Source organism: Scomber scombrus, chromosome 15, assembly GCF_963691925.1.
Source record: "Scomber scombrus chromosome 15, fScoSco1.1, whole genome shotgun sequence".
In the NCBI taxonomy this organism is placed as follows: domain Eukaryota; kingdom Metazoa; phylum Chordata; class Actinopteri; order Scombriformes; family Scombridae; genus Scomber; species Scomber scombrus.
Genome location: NC_084984.1, coordinates 17,824,612 through 17,845,761, shown reverse-complemented (window position 1 = coordinate 17,845,761; position 21,150 = coordinate 17,824,612). Strand labels below are relative to the sequence as shown.

Genomic DNA, 21,150 nt, shown 5'->3' with positions numbered 1-21,150 from the left:
TAATCAAAACAAAGATGCTTCAATTGAAAGATTTACCATCCTCAGTCTTTGACCCATTATTTTGATTTTATATAAATGTTCTTCTTTTATATTAATGGATATCAATGGACTTGAGTGTCAGTGTCCCTCACCCACATGCCACACTGCTCCTCTCTCCCTCTGCAAGCATGCCGATTTACTGTAACTGTCATAGATCATAGATGTAGTAACAGTAGAACAAGTAGAAATAATCTTTGTAGTTGTGCTCATATATATATATATATATATATATATATATAATATATATATATATATATATATATATATATATGTATATGTTACAATGACTCACCGTAGCTGTATTGAATAAGTAGCCTTAAAACCATTAACTGTGGTTGTGATGTCAGTGAAAAGTGTCTCTCTTTTGCTGGTCCACTTGACCCCAGTAGGGGTGCGCTGTTACTGTAGCAGGCCCTCAAGGTACAAGACATGAGGAGACCTATATGGGGGCTGTAAGCCATCGGATGATGCAACTCACGGGTCAAGGAGATGAGCGACATCCACTCTGACTCCAGCTTATCTAGAAAAATGAGACCTTTTTATTATTCAGGCTGGATGTCGCCCCATCTGTCAGCATGTTAGTTGCATCATAATAGCTTCTGAAGCTCATATGCTTGAATGTATTTGGCTCTAAGCAGCTTAAAATGAGAGGAACTGAAATTGTAATGTCTTGCTTAATGGGAAAAAAAAGTACCAATAAAGCGAGACAGGTACGCTGAGGCAAGACTCTCTCCCTGTTTTGGCTCTGCCATTCATTAATGCACAACCTTTATCTATAATGTATTAAATGTCTTGCACATTAGGTGTTATGAAGCTGGTTCTAACTCAGTGCTGTGAGTCAGGATTTTGATTGGCATTTTGGAAATTAGTCCTAGTATAAAGACTATATAATGCAGATGAGTTAAGTACTCCATCGAATACCCCTGTGTTTTAAAACATGAACAGAAAACTGCATGTCGCAATCTATATTTATGATGTAATTGACTGTATTCACAATACTTAATGAGTGATTGTTTTATACGGTTTCTGTATTTTTTGCTCATTAGTATAAAAAGCAGCCTCAGCATTGTGAAAAAAACATGGCTTACTGCTTTCAGACCACACAAGACTCAAAAAGACTCAGTCGAAAGCAAAATGACCATCGCCATAGAAAACTAAGCACCTGCATGAAATCTGGATTTTTTAGTTTTTCCCCTCTCTTCAGCACTGTAGACGCCTCTAATTCAACGCACTATGCTTTCAAAAAGAAGCACAGTGAAGACGGGGGCTGGATGTAAGAGTCACACACAACAGCACTTTGAAATCAGGGCTGAAATTCATCATCTCCTCCCCGAGCTGCTAAATTTAGAGATGTCTGCATGCGTACAAATGACTGCGGGAAAAAAAATGAGCTGTCCATTTTACCCGTGGCAGGAAAATTATCACCCAGTCATGTTGTAAGGACCGAAAAAAAAGAAATGACGTCTGATTCAAATTTTGCTGTTGTCTAGACTCTCACGACCTTACGTCTGTCCCCGATTAGCCCACCTCAGGCATAAACCAAACTTCTTTACAAAAATCCAAACTTTAAAAGATACAAAATAGCAATCGGAACAACCTGAGGTCTGCCTGAGAGGGGTTAGAGAACCCTCCTGCTTCTACATTTCCACAGAAATGAAGCGCAGGTGTTCTCGGAAATAAAAATAAAAATGAATGTATAGATTTAAGTCGCAACAAAGCTTCCAAATGCTGCTTTTCCTCGAGAGATGACACCCTCTCATAGTGTCTCCTTTTTTTTTTTTGACTCCTTTCCCCCGCCATTTCTCTTCACCTCTGCAGCAGTACCCACCCACTGACATCACGGGCCAACTCAACTTGTCTGACCCGTCTGTCAGCACTGTGGTGTAAAAAGAGAGAGGGAGACGCAGACGTTCGCTCCCCCCACGAGGAGAGAGGAAACGTGACGAGGAAGTAGGAAGGGGAAGCGGTTGGTTCCCTTCGCCCGTTGAAGCCGGAGCTTTCATTTTCACACCGCCTGCCGACGCAGCTCTCGAGGAAACTGCCAATCGAACAAGTGGCTGAAAAAACACTGAACTTGCACCTTTTTTCAAAGCTGGGATTACCTGGCGTTAGATGTTTGTAGGGTCCCTGAGCATGCACAGAAGAATCAATCCAACTCACATATACAACTGTTTTCCTTCTGTATATTATTAGCTGACTTATTTAACCTTGTTTTCGTCCTTTTACTCACAGAAATTTACTTAATGTTTGATGTTATTTCCAGTTTCCTGACCAGCTTAGTTTGGTTAAGTTTAAATAAACCAGTTTTGGTGCAAGTACTGTACTCAACATATCACTTCCAATTAGGGCCTAGATACAATAGTAATATTTAGTATTTCTTAACATATACAGCAATACGATAAGTACTGTAAGCTTCGATGGATAACAAGTATTTTTAATAGGGACTTCTTGTGTTTTTATCTACACTTTCAAAGTTTTTAGATATTTCTTTGATTGAGAGTCACTAATAATGGCACTAACAAAGAGAGAAGATGACTAATCTTGTTTACCATTGAAGATAATGGAAGCATGTGTATGCTTGTATATGAATAAGAGCTTTATGTATCTTAATGATATTGATCATGAAATAGATCATTGATATTTTAAAGGTTATATTCCAGACAGCAGTTGTCAAAAAAATGTCCCCTTTAATTTTTTACCAAAAAAAAGCCAGACCCATGTTTTTTTTTCTTTTTTTGTTGTTGTTGGTTTTAAAAAAAAAAAAAGAAAATCAGTTCAACTTTGCTACTGTTTATAGTGAGAGATAAGAAGGTGAACACATTGACACATTAAGTTGCAATCTGATGAAACCTTCAAGTAAGGCTGCTGTTTTTTATGTCTCCACATGTTTGAGACGCTGTCAGCCGTAAGCCATGTTGCATTTGGGGACCCCCACTATCTTACTCTTCCTCTCTCCTGCCGCAGCGGACTTTCTCACTTCCAGTCTCGACGGGGTTGCATCAAAGGGCCAGGTTTTTCATCCAACCAGCACTCGATCTTTCGCGCAAAACCTCCCCCCACGGAGAACTTTTACACGAAGGAACCCGAGTGAATAGAAAGCGTTGTTAGGCTTGCGAGCTTGTGTGCAGGTCTTGGTTAGATGCAAAAACAGGCCGTTTCCCATTTTCTGGAGCTGAGAAACCACTGCTGCTCGTTGAAAGACTATCACATTCTTTCTGGTGTCCGGCTGACACTGCAAAGCACTTTAAGCTGAGGGGTCTCCCAAACTGATGACAAAAAACTCTCTATAACATCAGTCAGACATGTTAACTTCTCCACTTCTTTTAATTTCACAAATCTTAAAAACAGTAGTATCTACAAAGTCTTTATAAGTGACATAACAACACTTTTACACAATCACGCTAAATGTGCTAAAACAGAATTTGGTTTCTAAACTTGAACCAATACTTTGCCTCTGATCACATTCTCATTCTGGCCTATGCATGCTTACGTGTTACTATCAGTGCTTTTGTTTTTTTGTTTTATTTTCTTGGATGCGTGTTGTTTACCGTGTACAGTACAGACGCATTTAAGTTGAATGAAATGTAAATAGAGTCTGGTTCAGTGTAGATGAGGGTTGAGGAGATTGTACTGCGCTTGTATTATGACTGCAGCTGAGAATGTCTTATATTATAGGTTACACACACACACACACACACACACACACACACACACACACACACACACACACACACACACACACACACACAGACACACACACACACACACACACAGACACACACACACACACAACAGTTGTGATACACAAGCATGCATCAACACACACACACACACACACACACACACAGACATGACAGCACACACAAAACCCCTTAAAAGGAGGAATCACTTGTTTTTCTTACCTTTTCCAGTAAAGATCTCGCATTGAATTATCTTGTTTATACAACTGTAAATAAAATATACTTACATACTGCCAAGTCCAACCTCTCTTCTGCTTTGATTATTTTAGTCCTGCATCTAACAATTACATTATTGATTAATCTCTCAGCTATTATTTCCAGTGAATCAATAAATAGTGAAAAAATAATCTATAAAATGTCAGAAAATGCAGAAAAATGACCATCACATTCTCCTGTGGACAAAATTCAAAGATATTCCATTTACAATGATGGCATTTTTACTTGGCTTAAATGATAATATGATTGTTGGCAATTATTTTTGTCTCAATCCACTAATGGATTCATCGACTCATTGGTTAAAAACTCATTATTTTAAACCCTGCACAGTAGGACTGAGTCAGTTTTTATAATATAGCACTTAAGCTGCTATATTAAGAGTTTCTAAGTGTGTCATATCTACAAATGAAACCCTATATGTTCACACTGTACCAAAAAAGAACAAAAGAAAAGGAAGATAAAAAGAAAATCATACCTTTGCATCAATATATTAATCAAAGACAAACTCAAAGCATCAATAAGAGGCCTCAGAGAAAAAAAAAAACATGTCTTGCAACAAGATTTAAAATATATGTGATACCATCATATACCCTGTATCAGATTTGTCTAACGGGTACAGTGAAGGATTATCAGAATAAGAGTCGCGTCATATTTGGCAGCAAACCTAAGCAGCTCCAGTGGTTGTCTGATGTTGGCAAAGGCTGGCATTTTCCAACACTCACTGATGTGCAGTGGTCCGGTACTCAAGCATGCTGCATGCTGGAGATTTTCAACAATCGCGCCTGTTGTCCCGTCCGTCACGCTTGGGCTTGAAAGACTTTTTTATAACAGAAAGACAAACAGATAAAAATGTTATTGGTATAGCACTTTGGTTTGCACACAGATAAAACTAAAACTCAAATGTTCAGTGTTGTAGTGTTGCAAGTGTTGCCATTATTACAAACTGTGCAGCAGGTCTTCACAGCTTTAGGTCGCTGTAATAACTAATTGTTCTGGCTATCAGACTGTATGGTTGACTCTACTGTATATTTCTCATAATAACCACTCATATGAAAATGAAAGCAGCAATCTCCACAAAACAGGCTCAGACAGGCTGAGTGTGACCAGCCCAGCAAGGTAGCGAAAGAGCCTGATGTTTTTCTCAGGAGTTCATGGAGACCAAACCAGAGCTAAAATAAGTATAACCATTGGGCTAACACTCATTACACCAGATGTGATGATGATGCTGCTCTGAGTCTGGTGAAGGTATAACTTTTTATCCACATGCTAACCAATTTATAGCTGATAGTATGTCATAGCGGTGGTGTTTTGGAGTCTTGTATCCCCTAGTGATACAAAAAGTGCTTAAAAAACAAGACCCATTAAAAAATGTAAAAATACAATTAAACAATTAAAGACCAGGTTTCATTACAGTTGAAATTACAATTATATTCCTTATGTTCCAGCCTTAAAACTGACAAAATGCATGTTTCCTCTGTTCCCAGCTATTTTGTCCACTATAACAAAACTGAAATATCTCAAAACTAGAATGTAGCCTTGTTAAATGATCTGTCAGTTTATATGTATATATGTCTCTTCCACACATTGTACCATGTTATTTAAAAACAAACTGACAAGTGTGCTAAAATCAAGGGGTTTCTCGCTGCGACTGTCAAAATGTCATGTTATATCTGGAGGCAAAATAAGGGGTACTATCTGACATGCATGTCTTTAGGCTCACTGGAAACTTTCTTTTATACGACTCTCACACGTTGTTGATAATATGACTTACTGCAGCTGAAATAATACCCACATTATTCTGGGTACCTCAGTGGAATGTACCAACACAGTCACAGTCAGTGTAATCTTTAATTAAATTGGGAGTGCCATCATTCATGTGATCACAGCTGTCTCTGTAGTTAATGACATATCTTGTGTGTCATTAATTAACGCAGGATGATTTCAGGTGAGGCATTTGTTCGGGTACATTGACCCCACGGCTTGATCAAAGCGGACACTCTGTCACACTTTGTTAGAGGGATTGATGTGGTTCTGAGTGCTGACTGTTCCTGTGGAATACAATCTTATTTTATATGCAGGCCTGCTAGAAAAACACAGTCATTTCAACCTGAAGTTTGATGTACTGTACAAACTGAGTAATTGTCCTTATTTCCAATACATACTGCAGGATTTTTCCTCATGAGCAATTTAGATTTTATATTAAGAATTGTCCATGTTTTGAGGGCCCTTTCACCTAAATTTGCTGTACTCAACCAAGTGAATGATCATAACAGCTGAGCCTTAATTAAAGTTTTTATTGTAAATATCCTGAAGCTGCTGAAGCTGACACAATACCATCAACGAATGGTCCATATCCATGCATGCATTGTCATGTAAAGGTGTGACAATGACTGACTCACCAGCAAATGTCAAAACATGTCAGTTACTGTACCATGGTTGTGTGTGCAATCATTTGTATACAAGACAAAAACAATAGGAGAAAACACGGGCCTGAGAAAAGCCTGTGGAGGAATTTATGCCTCAAATGTTTCCTCTTATGTACTTTTAAAAATGCATTTAGACTATGTTTGCTCTGCTTAAGTGTGTGCTACAGACAAATGATAATTAGCACATTTTGACAACCGCTGCAGGGTCTGAAAATGACCACAAGATGTCAAACATGTTCTTTGCTTTCTCATACACACCTGTGAGGCAAGAGAGACGAACTAGAAAACTAGAAACGTGTTCCCACATGACGTTTAGTGTGGATTTGGTGGAGGCAGCACAGTACTTTGACTCATAGAAAGAACTAATCTCAGAGAAGTAGCTTGAAAAGTCATTCTGGACTTTTGAACTGTAGTTTGACAACACAATCTCACTTACTAGCTTTTGCTTAAGCTTTTAACCCTATCACACAGCCTTTATCAGCAGATAGAGTGTGCTCAGCTGTCAAGGAACTGTAGTTGTGAGATTTTTTTAATCCATGAAGTTGTTCTTAAAAATTGAATTTAAAAAACAACTAAAGAATCTCAGCTCACTCAAGCCCTAACTTTGAACATGTAGCTTCATGACAACCAAGCAAACGCCACACAACAATGATGACAGTGTAATGTGGTTGAAACCTTGAGAAAAAGCTTTTTCACTTATCACAGGTTTACTTTTTTATTCTGAATATTGTGTGTTTATTTTTTCATCTCTACTCTGATGTCAGTGTCGACCTTACAAAGATGGATCCATTATAATTGCCAGCTGCTTTATCACCGTGTTTGTGAATTAAAATGTTGGTTGATTCAGTCTGTGCTATTACGACGAAAGGTCAGGGGAAAAAAACCCTCTTCTGAGGTTCAGCTTCTGGGTTAGAGGCACTTTCACACCACTGCAATTACTTTTGGCATTTACAGTCTTCCAGATGATCCTGTTAAACTAGGATGGGATGCCGGCAGCTGCAGTATGTTGTACATTTTCAGTTAAAATGCAAGTTCAAGCATATTGCAAGGGATATATAAATTCAAATTCATGCTTGGGGTGACAGCATTAGGAAAACTCATGTGCTTAACCCAGACGCTCCTTCAAAATACCTCATTATCCAGCTAAATTTAGATGCTGTCAGAGCTGGATTCAGCATAAAAAATACTTTTTAAAAGTAGATGTACAAAGAAAGTATAGGCCTCCTCTGCTGAAAACTTCATGTCCATGCTGCACTTTACATTCAAATGAGGGTTCAATTTGCAAGTCAGGTTTTGAGTTGCATCCATTCACATGCAAATACCCCCCTCCTAAACCCCCCCTCCAAAAAAGACAACAACCAGCTTTGCAGCTCCTCAGTCAAATTGCCTACAATCTGGACTCCTGCCACTTTAGGCCATCTATTGTCCTCCAACAATGACTGAATAATTATGAATCATCAGATTTTTTTTCTCTCCTTTAAATTAACAAGGACATGATTAGGCACAGACTACACATAGCTCCTCCCTGACTAACTGCTGAATGTGAATGAGCAGCAGCGTTCTCCTCTGACCAGCTCGGGCACATAATAAAAACATTTTTCTCTCCATGGCACCAGTAGCCTTGGAGCTGTTTTCATCCCTGACGGAGGAGAAGGTTGCAAACACATGGAGGAGGACTTAACAGCACTTGGAGCATTAATTCAGGTCAGACATGTCTATCTAAAGTGAAACGTAAAACAGGAGGCAGGGAGCAGGTGAAGCGTGAACCACGAGCGGGCCGGCAGCGGGAAGCCACCAGCAGCTTCTCCCACTTGGCCATTGGTATTTAACGACGCTCAAATTTCCAGCAGGCGCAGAGAAGAGCAACACTTCTCACTTTCACTTCATGGCTCAGCGCTCCGTTCATCCTGTCGTCCCCATCGCGCTGCTGGTGTTTGGACTTGTTGCGATCCTGCTCCTCACCGTCCCCACCGAGGACATCAAGGAGGCGCCTGGGTTCATGGTAAGGACTGTCCCGCTGGGTATTTTTAGCTCCGTGTCTGTCAGCGCGTTAAGTTGTGGGGATGTGTAACCAAAGCACTGCTGTGCAGGGTGCGCAGGGAGCAGAAAGGTGTTAGGCTACACAAAAATGTGTGACACTGGAGGATTCTCTGCCATCATTACCTACATGTTGTTTACTTAGTTCAAGTTCACAACTACATCCTTGGCCACCTTTACAAATGTGTTAAAAAGGCTCCAAGGTATGGAAGTTAAAGAGTGACAATATCAAATAAAAGACATAATATGCTCTAAACTTTATTTGCTATGTCTGTGGACATTATTTATTAAATATATATTAAAAGTTTTTTAATATTTATTTTTACTTTCACAATGGATAATGATTTGTCGATTTGTAGGTCAAAAGACCGCTAGACATTCAAATGGGGCTAATTTTGTATATAAAGTTTTTGTTGTGACCAGAGGGTTGTTGGATCAATCTGCATTACCACCACCAAGGTGCCCTTGAGCAAGGCGCTGAACCCCAACTGCTCCAGTGGAGCTGCTCCAGGTGTAAATGTGTGTAGCTGTGTGAAAGCGATCAGGGCATCCTGCATCCTCCAAATGACTCTTAGTTGAATAAATATAGGTTAAAATAAAAAAATTCACAACATCCTTTGCTCTCCTCAGAAATGATGGGTTAGTTTAATAGCCCCGGGATCAGTTTGAAAGTATGGGAGCAAAAGAATATTAAACAAAATACGTATTATACTCTAATTGAAATTCTTTTTGCTATACATGTGCAGTATATGTATTATATATAAAATGTATTTTTATGTTTTACTTTTACTTTCATTTTGGTGATTTGCAGGTCAAATGATCACCTAAAAAGAGAACATTTAATAAATGTGAAGTTCATTACTATATGCCTATAGTTAGGGCCTCTTTCATATTTAAATATAGTCATTTAAATGCAGCTGAAATAAAGTTGGGCTAGTTTTAACCACTCACCTATTTTGACCAAGAAAATTACCAAGTGCTTACTGGGTACCAATAAATTAAAAAGCAAACTTGAAAGTATTAAAAAAGGCCAGCTATATAGTCTATGTAATGAAAATGATGTTGCATTTTCATTATACTGAATTATTTCAACTTAAAAATTAAATTCCAATCGTATTCTTTCGTGTTTCTGTATTTTAATATTTGTATATTGGGCTTTTAGTCATGGCTAAATGTCACTCATCAGTCACTCTGAACAGCTGAGAACAACATTGTTTACCTATATCGAGACTGTCATCAGTATTAGTGAAATATTGTATACTATGCATTCAGGTGACCCATGGCTGAAATACTGAAAAACTGTGGTCGCCTTGTAAGGGGGAAAAAAGTGGCACGTGGAGAAACTGCCCTACATCCAGAATGTAAATCAGGGTTTAATGAAAAGACAAACAAATAAATAAGAAGCTTGGCTGTCTTGAGGATTAAGGCACTGAAAGGTTGTTCACTGCTGTTAGGAAATTGCTAATGCTACTACACTGGAGAGGTTTCATTATAAAGGGCCACATATCTAACAAAAATCCAGCACTTTTCAAGTGAAATTTGAAGGTTTTGTCATTTTATAATTTGTAACCATGTATTTAAAATTGCAACATAAAAAACATAAAACTCAACTACATATATGGGCATTTCTGTCCATTGACTTGTTTTGAAACTATAGTGGAGTACTGCTTTAGCATTCAGAGCAGGATTACTGCAAAGGTCAACTCCAGCTTCAGTTGCCTCTGCACCATCCCATTTTTGTGCTCCTGGCTAAATATCCCATGGTTCCTTTTTTAGTATAATGTAGTCACCCTTTCACTCAGTTACACTGTGGTCAGTCACACAAAAGGACACAAAAGGGTTTTTCTTACATTTTCAGGGAGACAACTTCAAAAGTTCCCATAGTGTATCAAATGAAAGGACAAACAGATCATTGAGTTCCTCTGTGTTTTTGGCAAGTGGAGAGAAAGTCCTTACAACTGACTGCACAGCAGTAATGAGAAAATATTATGAGAAGTAAAGCTGCCAACTTCCACATGACGTTCCTGTTCACCTGTTGTACTGATCTGAGCGGCAGTGTGTTTGCAAATGCGTGTGTAAAAGGATGTGCAAGGACCTATTCCCTCGGATTATGAGTTAAATACCTTCATGCATGTCCAGAATTGTCTGAGATGACACTAAACAGTACTGTGCCAGCTCCAGTACTTAGATTTAACAGTAGGCTATTTCAAGCATACCATAATGCAAACATTTAGCATGGAAAGTTTAGCAAATATGTAGTTTGTAACAGTAAGAAAGATTACCATTAAGCTAACATGGTATGCTAAGATCAATATTAGTTTGCAATTTAAAAGAAAAGTTTGACATTTTGAGGAATGCACTTATTTGTTTGTTGTTATATTCATAAAGTGCTCATCATACTTTCATGTAATTGCCCTAAATTGACACTGAAAAGTAAAAAGTAGGTTTTCAGGATTACTGGGATGCATCAGTAGCAGAGGGACAATCATGTCAAGAATCCAGGATTTCATTGCTTTCATCTGGGTCTGACAGTTGGGAGAGTTAACTAGTCTCAGACCCAAAATGTTTCCATAGACTGAACTGAGCTATGCCCTAAATACACTGACCAATCCCCCGTGAACTCTCCTGCAGTGCAGTTCATTCAATACATTTTCTTAGTTTGACCAGCAAAATTATATTTTATATTATATAATCAAAAGCACAGATAGATGCAAGAAATGGAGCAAGAGCTTTACTTGGATACTACTCAGTTTTAGATTTCTTATTTCAAATCCGCAGACTTTTGAAGCCCAATTGAAATTTGTAAATCATGCATATACTATACTATATACTGTATACTCTATACTAAATTCTCTATACTATACCAAAAGCTGTATATCAAAGTGCTAAATCCTTACTCAGTAATGTCATTAAGATGGAAATTAAGAGCTGCTTCATAATAAGTATACCTGTAAAACACATGGAGACACATTTTCAACTGGTAACTCATACATTCTATTTCATAGCTAACATTAATGTCAATAAATAACATTAAAAAGGCTAATATGAATATGATTATGATTTGTAAGTTAAAATGTTTTGTCTACTTGGACCAAACTTCATATTTTGATGAGGAGTGTAAGTTGAACTCTGACATTCTTGTACACAAAAAAATACTGGAATTTCTTCACAAAAAAAAAAAAGAGAAATAATCTTGTCTTATTTTATAAAAGTGAAATCATTTCCTGTTTTATAAAGGTGAGGATTATAGATGGACTAAAAGTGTAATGCATTGTCTTTCCACCACAAATACTTTAATAAAAGGCCCAGGAGGCTGTCTTTGAAGATTCATGCTATTAGTTAATGTAAAGTCTGCAGCCAAATGACTTCCAGATGCATTCAGGTCACATAATGTCATCACAATTATGTACAGCTTTCTCTGTTGTAACCCTCTTCGCTTTTTTTCCTCACTCTGTAGTATGGGATTGTCCTGGATGCTGGATCTTCACACACAGCTTTGTATATATACAAGTGGCTGGCAGACAAGCAAAATGGCACAGGTGTGGTTACCCAACACAGGGAATGTCATGCGCAGGGTGAGTATTAGCACGTTTCTCCACCAAGAAAGTGTTTTTCACAAACACTTCACTACTGATATTCCTGATTGTGTATTTGAGAGATGGCTTTGAGGGGATGGCAGCTTTAGTCAGTTCAGATTCATAACAGTTTGAACAACAGCAAATTCAAAGTGAAAAAAGTCAGAATATCCTGAAATAACATTTTAGTACACTACCTGTCTGTTTCTCCTCTTTCAATTATCATGCTCAGTATGTTCCAAAGTTATAAATGGATTCTGGCTGACGATAGGCTACGATAGATGAGAAATATGAGAAATTTGTATTTTAAGTTCATCATTTTGATAAAATACTGTTCCTTTATTCTCTTACATAAGTTGGATATCTTATTTGAATACAGCAAATTAAATCTTGAATAAAGCGACCACATGATGTTCTATCTTAGGCAGAGCAGATTGTCACACTGAGCCTGATAGCATCCTGATACACAACATAAGAGCCTCAGACGCTGAACCACCCACATTTCTTGATAAAGTCTCCTTATCTTACCTACAAACATGAACGCATGTCTTGTCTGCATCTTAACTTGTTGAAAAAGCCAAACAAATATTCATTCGGGAAAAGTGCACCAACCACAGTTAGCAGGATAGATAGTTAATTAATTTCTCAGCTGCTGCACATTAAACAGCATTTAAACAAACCTGCAAAAGTCCTTCAGTCTACTCTGGTTTGTTCATTGCTCTTCATAATCCCTGTTAGCAACACACTGTAAGGGAATGACTTGTAGCTACAGCTGTTTGTTTATACTTAATCTCTGTTCTCTACATTGAAACACTGGTTGCCTGCCAACTTATGTCAATAGAACAAGCCTCCATTGATCCTGGCAATGGAGAGGGCTTAGGGAATCAGACAAGTTGACTCAAGTGACATCACTTTTTAAAATACATTTATTGGAAAAGTTGGAAAAACAGCTTGGAAAGTCTGTGAACATTTTGGTACACAACTTGCTGAAAGTTGCTGTACGAAAATAAATGTTACATATCATATATTTTTTGCTCACATGTAATTTGTATTTTTTAATATGGAATTAGGATTTAACTTTTAGAGTGACTTAGATGAGTTAGAAAAGTTATTTATTAGTATTAACCCTAATAATAAGTCAGGTAAAGCCATATTTTACTGGTTTTAGGGAATGCACTGGTGCAGCAAAAAGTCTTCTTTGTAGCATCCATAATGTTACCACATTACAACTTAAAAGCTCAGTCAGAAGAACGACTTCCTCACTTGGGACATGGGCCAATGCGACACGTGAATGCAGTAATTGTCTTGTTATTTGTTATGAGTGGGTGGGGCCTGAAATAGTGCCCCTGTTTCCTATGAATGGATTCAATCCTTAAGCAAATCTTTGTTTCCAGCGATCATGAATCATGAATGAGTCAGAGTTGAGCTCATTGGGTTGCTTCTCCCGTTCTGTCAAAGGCTTTTTATGCTTTAAAAGGAAGATGGACAAATATGTTTTCTTTCATTTAGTCATTAATGGGGTGTTTACTTTGTTACTATGTTTGTTATGCTTCATTGTAAATTTGTCCTATTAGTAGTGACCTGTGATACGTCTGGAAATGCAAAATTACACATATCTAAATATAAATCAAACAATTTAAAGTTTCCTAGAATATTCGTAACATTTGTTTACCTCCCTATTTTTTAGGTCTATGATCAGTGACGTTTGATAACAGTAAGGAAGAACTCATGCTTAAAGTTGATTTTCAGTTTGAGTGAAGAAAGAAACATTACATCCACATGACATGATACATTTTAGAAGTTCTCCTGAACCTTTGATGAGTATGTAACTGGCAAATTTTGAGTGAAGTGGGTGAGATTGATTTGAATCATCATGCAGGTGGTTCAAAGATTCAGAACAAGATTCTTCAAGTCGATTATGTAATCAGATGGGGTTTTTTTCTTATTCGTCACTGTCTCAGGCGGAGGGATCTCCAGCTATGCAGGCCAACATGGAGCAGCAGGGAAGAGCTTAGAAGCATGTCTGGACCAGGCAGTGAGTGACATCCCCAAAGAAAGACATCAGGTCACACCTGTGTACCTGGGAGCCACAGCTGGCATGAGGCTTCTGCAGTGAGTCAGTGTGTGTCTCTCTGTCTGTGTGCCCAGACTGTTACTGTCTGTGTGTGTTTTGTTTTCATGTGACTTTGCTCTTCTTTCTACTTCACTCCTTTTATATAGTATAATAAACCATTTTACCACAATATTTATATATTATTATATCATATGGTATACTCCTATTCAGGAAAAAATGTGATTATTATCATTCCGCCATAGTATCATCAACCAATTATTACATCAGATAATGCAAAACCGTTTCTAACAATAACTGTCCATGGTTCTTCTGTGGCCTTGAATGAACACTATATATAATCATACCACAGGCAGATAGATGAATTCATAATAATTACACTGTTGCCTGTTAGCACTTATTGAGGGAAAAAGATAAAGATAAATGTCACACATTTTTGGCATTAACTACAATTCAATTGACAGTGGAAAAATTAACTGGTCATTATTACTATCAGCCCTGAAACTGCATATCATTACATATTTAATGTATGTATTTTTGACATTGCAAATAATATTATAATGTGTTTACATAGTAATAAATAAGCCTTCAAAGGCCTTAATTGTTCTCTTTGCACATTACATTCAATTATCATTATTTTTACATTTAACTGTTATTTTTATGCCCTCTGTTTGACTTGACTCATTGAATTTGCATAACTTATCTTGCACTACATATTTTACATTCATGGGTATATATTTTGCATGGGAGTCTGTGGAATATCTCTGTTAAGATAGATAAGTACTTGTCCTCCAGCACACATGCAATAGACAAACTATTGTAAGTTGGTGCTTCAGCTGTGCTACAGTGTGTCAAATTTTTTGCAAAGTAGAAAGATGTGGTATTTAGATATGACCTTATTTCCAACCTCATTACCTTATTTTTGTTTGAGCTTTTCTTGCTCTACTGTACTTCTTTTTTAAGAGAGGCGAACAGTGCTTTCTAGCTGGGTAGCGCTGTTGACTTAGTGGCGCACAATGTCCAATTGGAAGGCTCAGTGCTTTCGACTAGGTTGCGTCCGCTGGGGGGCAGCAGCACTACAGTGTGTCGAATTTTTTGCTACGCAGAAATATGTACTATGCTGTTCTGTATAAATCTGTAAATATGAATTCAATTCTTGTTGCAGATGAGAGTTAACATAACTATGTCTCCTGATTTATTTATTTTTGTTATTATTCAGTATATAGAAATTGGCTTGAGGTTCTGGGATAATCCATGATGGTGCAATTGACCTACAAACTTGAGGGCACACATTATTATTAACAACACCAATTTTCTCCGCCTTGGATTTGACCTTATTTCCAAAGTTTGTCTTGGCCTTTCTTGCTCTTCTTCTGTTTTAAGAGAGGCAAGCGGTACTGCCCAGATGGGTAGGGTGTGATGTCCAATTCTACATACAGCTACCTAGCTGGGCGACATGCTGTCGACTTGGTGACGCACAATGTACAATTGGAAGGCTCTGTGCTGTCCTCTGGGTAGCAGCGCAGGATGATAGGTAAATAGGTGGTGTGCAGTTTTGGTGGGGTTTTGAATGAAAAGGCTCGTCATAGGTTCGGGCCCAGTTGGGAGTACTACTCATCCCTAACGACCTTCGCCTCCAGTGATAACCAATAATGAAGGGTGTTGAAGGGTGGAGAACGTATGAAATAGAAATGGTAGTTACCTGGATGTAATTCCCATCTGGCCCCAGTCATTTGTTGCTGAGTTTCAAAGTGAGATAAGTGGGAGGATGTTATGAAGGAGCTGCCTCCTGATTGGGCAGTGAGTGCAGAGATCTTTTCTCAGGTGCCAAGGCGGAGGTTTAAGTGTAAACCAAAAGTGACGTCCATTAGAGGACTCCGCACGTACTCATAGAACTGGAGTTACATTGAGGTAACTACTATTTAACATGAGTTGATTCAGGAAATGAAGGGAAATGAAGTGGCATACATACATTTTAATCTTTGAGCTTGGGGGAAGGTATAAAGCATTTAAGTAAAGTCACTAATCATTAGTGTTAAAGTCAAGTTGCAAGTCTTTTTTTGATTATGTCTAGTCTAAAGTCATCAAATTTGAGTCTGACTAAAGTCCAAATAATGTAACTTGAGTCCACACCTTTGAAGTCTGGAGTCTGGTTGGCTGAGTGAAATTGGTGCACCTGGTTCTGCTGACCAACATGTGTGACTGATTTGACCGTGGCATTTCTATAAAGCTTTCAAAGGAAGTAATCTCAACCGTTATTGTTTGTTGTTGAGGTCAGGGTTGAAAACCTGAAGCCTTAGGGGATAAAACACTGAGATATAAGCCAGGTTTATGAAAACGTTTCATCCATCTAATAGCATTTTATTTATACAACTTCTGAATGAATGTCCAGAAATTACCCACTGCAACTGAAACATATAACAGTCTAATGAAATATTACTCTTATTTCTCCCCACCAGTATGTCCAATCCAGAGCAGTCTGCTCATATTCTTCAGGAAGTGGGCAGTAAAATCCAGTCCTACCCTTTCAACTACCAGGATGCGACCATACTGAGTGGTCAAGAGGAGGGGGCTTATGGCTGGGTCACTGTCAACTATCTCTTAGAGAACTTTATCAAGGTACCAAAGCTTGTACAAAGTATGGGAAGGTTTGAATCATTAGGAATCTGTATTTCTATTTAAATTAACAGTAGGGAGTCAACTGATGTCACAGCAACCAATTATAAATCTGGTAGCAACTAATGGATTTGAATTTGATTGCAGTTGTAGTGTGAGACAGGATGGTGTCAAAAAGCAGCTTACACTAGACTCTATTCCTGTAATGTTAAAATTAATTCAAAATATGTCCTTGTTTTTTGATTTGGTTAATGTTGCAAAGATTGTCTTGAAATATTTGTCTCTTTAAACCTTTTTTAGTGGGTGACTGACGACACCTAGTGGCTTCTTCAACGCTAATGATCATATGTCACTATTTCCTCTGATGTCAGATGTGACTGCCTATTATCACCCTGCTAGCATGGGGATGAATCCCTGAGTTGACTGGGGAAGTTTGGATATTTGAGTAAACTTGTGAAATTCTCAACTGAGACTGTTATACTTTTAAATATGTCAGACACTGCCTAAATACTACATTTCTATGTCAGTGGAAAGTGGTTAAAGGTCACATGTGGCATCATGTGGACTGTAACTGTAAGGTCACTGGTTCGAGTCCAGTGTAGCACCAAGCAGCATGTGGAAATACACAATATGTGTAGGAAATGGCTCTTTAGATAAGGAACCCGAAGAAACTAATTTTCTGCTGTTTTTTCCTATTCCTTTCCAGTATGATTTTGTGGGGCGCTGGCTCAGCCCCGGCAGACCCACAGTGGGAGCGCTTGATTTCGGCGGGGCGTCCACCCAAATAACCTTTGCAACCCAGGAGGAAGTAGAGGACGAGAAGGACATGATAAAACTGCGTCTGTATGGCCAAGAGTACTCTCTGTACACACACAGCTTCCTCTGCTACGGGCAGGACCAGGCCCTCAAGAGACTGCTGGCCCATATAGTGAAGGTTGTATAACATACCATCTTCATACTCACTAAAAGCAAAATCAACCCTCCTATTATTTGACAGATGTATGTTAAACACAGGAGAGACACTGAATCCTTTGAAACAGTTGAAACAGTTATACCAAAAAAAGGATTGTTGTCAAGACATTTTGTCAAAGCTTACTAAAAGGATATGACATGTGGACTGTGCAACATCCTGGCAGTTAAAACAAGTTATGTGCTGCATACAGTTGATAGTGACCACACTTGTTTTCTGTGGTCAGGGTCCAGATGTTACGTTAACTGTCTGGCTTAAAGGTAGTATCTTCAATGTCTCGAGGCACACTAAGCCAGGAGGCAGCATGTCTATTCAAATCACATTAAACATATGTGCTAAAGAGTGATGCATAAAATAAATAGGCTTTGGCGATATCAACAATTGAGAGTTCAAAAGATTTGATGATAATATACAGGCAGATATAACATATATTACATACCCATACAGTATGGTATAAACAAATGTTTTGATAAGGAGAGATGTCATGCCATGTCATTTTTTTGAAGGGGTACAGTTTCACACTGCATATGTTCATGTTCGCATCAGAACAACCACCAGTAATCATCTGCTTTAGCTTCTACGTTTATGATCAGACCACCCCACAATTAGTAAATATCTGGGGCTATAATCAAATATCACTTATTAAGATTATATTGCAATTAATAGTAATATTGAATAAAAAAATTTTAACGAACAGGTTCTAAACTCAAAGGTAACGTTAGCTTGGTTAGTGAACCAGTACTGCTGATTTTTTAATCTTACGTAAAGAAAGCTCACAAACAAATAGCTGATGATAGAAAACAATAACAAACTAACACTTATGTTAATTACTTGTGGGTTATAACCTCTGATGATTAAGTCACTTTTAAATAGGGAAATTATGAAGCCCTAAGTGATTTACAATTTCAACTCGCCAGTGGTCTCTGGTGGACAAAAGTATGTAATGGCAACAGCAACTTACTTATAGGCCATGATATTCGACCATGCAGATATATCTGTAATAAACTACAATTAAATTGCCCCATAAAATCAGCCATGCCTATATTGGTCAGAAGAAGAAATTATACAATCATGGTCAAAGGTTTGGATACACTGTATGTATACAAAGTACATAATTATACATCTGCACATTAGTAATTGTAATTGTTATAGTAATTTACAGGATTTGTGACTCTCTATCTCAATCTCTCTCCCTCAGTCTCAGGGTTATTCGGAGTCAGTCACTCACCCCTGCTATCCTGTAGGCCACAACAGAACTTTGAAGATGGACAGTATATTCAACTCTCCGTGTACAGTAAAGTACAAACCCAGCCCCTACAACCCCCTGGCCTCATTGACAGTACAAGGAAGCGGACATTATGAACACTGTGTGGGCAATGTGTCCGAGATCTTTTCTTTCAACAGCTGCCCCTACTCCCAATGCTCTTTTGATGAGGTCTTCCAGCCAAATGTCACCGGTAGCTTCATGGTAAGATCAAAGGTAGCATTATACACTGAAGGTCGGCCTGTACACATAGGGTACAGATACAGTATTAGTGAAGCTTACAGTTGCACTTTCTTACCAATTAATAAATAATTAGTTTTATCTTCTCTCTGTGTTATCAGGCATTTTCTGCGTTCTTCTACATTCACTCCTTCCTGCAGCGTATCACCGGCATCACTGTGAGCACTCCCTCACAAATGGAGGAGGCAGCCAAAGCACTGTGCAGTACGAGTTTCGATCAAGTTATGTTCTTTTCAACATATTCGTAATAACTCACTTGTGTCTTCATGTGTTTGAAGTTCTTGTATGTCTTGAGTGTGCCACCTGACCAATTATACATTTTCATTGGTTAATAATTATCACTCAACTCTTATATTTCAGTCCCCCTACTTCCCCCCTATACTTTTTTTTACATGTCCAGATTTTGATACTGCAGCTCTTTTTTCCTCATTAGTCTCTGGGAAGGTTTACAGCATACCTTCCGCAGCAGCACACTTATGAAGTACACTTCCAGCCTCACAATGGGGCAACATCTGTACTACATAAAAATGCTGTTGCACCTAACAGTATGCTTCTTGTGGTACCTATACCTCCAGTGCACATACACTCTACACTGAAGTAGGAGACATCATGTGTCCAGCAAGTCAAGTCAACTGTATCATCCCACCACAGGAACTTTGGTTGCAGCCAGATGTATAAATGAGCACATTCATCATAAAAAACCACACAATGGTCACACATAATTACATAATGCAATAATGTAATCAGTACAAATGCGAGATCACTCCAAAAGAAAACAACCAAATGCAAAATACATAAAGTGCTTATGTGCAGAGATCACATGAAAAAATTCAGGCTACTAATTGCTGTGAAAACAAGAGACTGTGTATCTTTGTATACCTTTTTTCTGCTCTGAACATGAACTGTGGCTCTACAGCCTAAAGGTAGGAGCTCAAGCTCCCTCTGCTGGCCAAGCTTTTTCTTATTGGCCAGATTCAGCTTCTCAAACCAGGTTAAAAAACACAGATGAACAGGACAGAGTCAGTGAAACTCTGTAGAACAGAGTATCATTGTAGTGCACACAGCAGGTAAACTTTTGCAACTGAAAATTAATTAATGAAGATAAGTTAACAGAATTTTTTTGTGGAAAATCCATATCAGACACAAGTAATTACTACAAGTAGGTCTTAAAACATGTCCAGAGAGGATCTTTAAATTTAACATTTTAACTTTCACTTTCATGATTTTAAGACACGTGTTTTTAATTTAAAAACATGTGGCCAGTGTGTCACATTTAAAATTAAAGGGAAAATAGTGAAGCAGAATTTTTAATTGGCATTTAATTATTATTTTATGCACGATATATTTTATATATTATATATCATATACATTTTTCAAGGTCTGAAAAATGTATAATTATTCTGGTGGCACATTCAATACTCCATATGCTGTACATTTGGGTGGATGGGTATTATTTTTATTTCTATTTAGCCATTGTACTCTAATATTTTATTTCATTCTTTGATCTTGTTTCAGATGCTGCTTCTTGCTCCAGAGCAAAAGTCTCGTTTGCAGAACTACTGTGCTTCCTCTGTGTTTGTTAAGATTCTCATGGTGAGAGGATACAGCTTCGATGAGACGTCGTTCCCACGCATTTCATTCCGGAAGAAGGTGAGAAGTCAACATCATGGTAAATTAAAGTACATCCTCAATGTTTATTCACCACTAACTTGCAACAATATTATGTTATTGATCCTCGAGGCAGGGGATGCCTCGGTGGGTTGGGCTCTGGGCTACATGTTGAGTTTGAGCAACTTGCTGCCAGCAGAAAGAGTGGGACTGAGGAAGGCCCTGACCCCGGGAGCATGGGGAACGCTTATCTTCCTCTTTGTCCTCCTCCTAGCCGCAGTCCTAGTGTCTTTTTTACTCCGAGCTCGTGATGTGAGGAAGAAGGGAGTCAATGAAAATACCATTTAG

General features: G+C 38.2%; 2 protein-coding genes across 5 annotated transcripts in view; both read left to right on the top strand.

Moving 5' to 3' along the window:
- grin1a (glutamate receptor, ionotropic, N-methyl D-aspartate 1a) overlaps window positions 1–1,926 on the top strand; it is a 31,673-nt gene extending 29,747 nt beyond the window's left edge. For 2 of the 4 annotated variants that reach the window (XM_062434460.1, XM_062434459.1), the window contains one exon: window positions 1,858–1,926. In XM_062434460.1, coding sequence (XP_062290444.1) covers window positions 1,858–1,926 — 69 coding nt within the window. Of the gene's footprint in view, window positions 1–1,822 lie in introns of all 4 variants that reach the window. The other 2 variants (XM_062434457.1, XM_062434458.1) reach the window with 2 other exon arrangements.
- Window positions 1,927–8,306: 6,380 nt separating this feature from the next.
- Window positions 8,307–21,150, top strand: entpd2b (ectonucleoside triphosphate diphosphohydrolase 2b). Its single transcript, XM_062434851.1, has 9 exons — window positions 8,307–8,423; window positions 11,916–12,033; window positions 13,995–14,145; window positions 16,564–16,723; window positions 17,427–17,654; window positions 18,889–19,158; window positions 19,296–19,415; window positions 20,710–20,844; window positions 20,935–21,150. Exons 1-9 carry the CDS (start codon window positions 8,307–8,309, stop codon window positions 21,148–21,150), a joined length of 1,515 nt encoding a protein of 504 aa, XP_062290835.1.

Coding starts and splice junctions, on each gene's coding strand:
- entpd2b (XM_062434851.1), top strand. CDS start 8,307: ATGGCTCAGCGCTCCGTTCATCCTGTCGTCCCCATCGCGCTGCTGGTG. Junction 14,146..16,563: donor GCTGGCATGAGGCTTCTGCA/GTGAGTCAGTGT, acceptor TCTCCCCACCAG/TATGTCCAATCCAGAGCAGT. Junction 19,416..20,709: donor GCAGTACGAGTTTCGATCAA/GTTATGTTCTTT, acceptor ATCTTGTTTCAG/ATGCTGCTTCTTGCTCCAGA.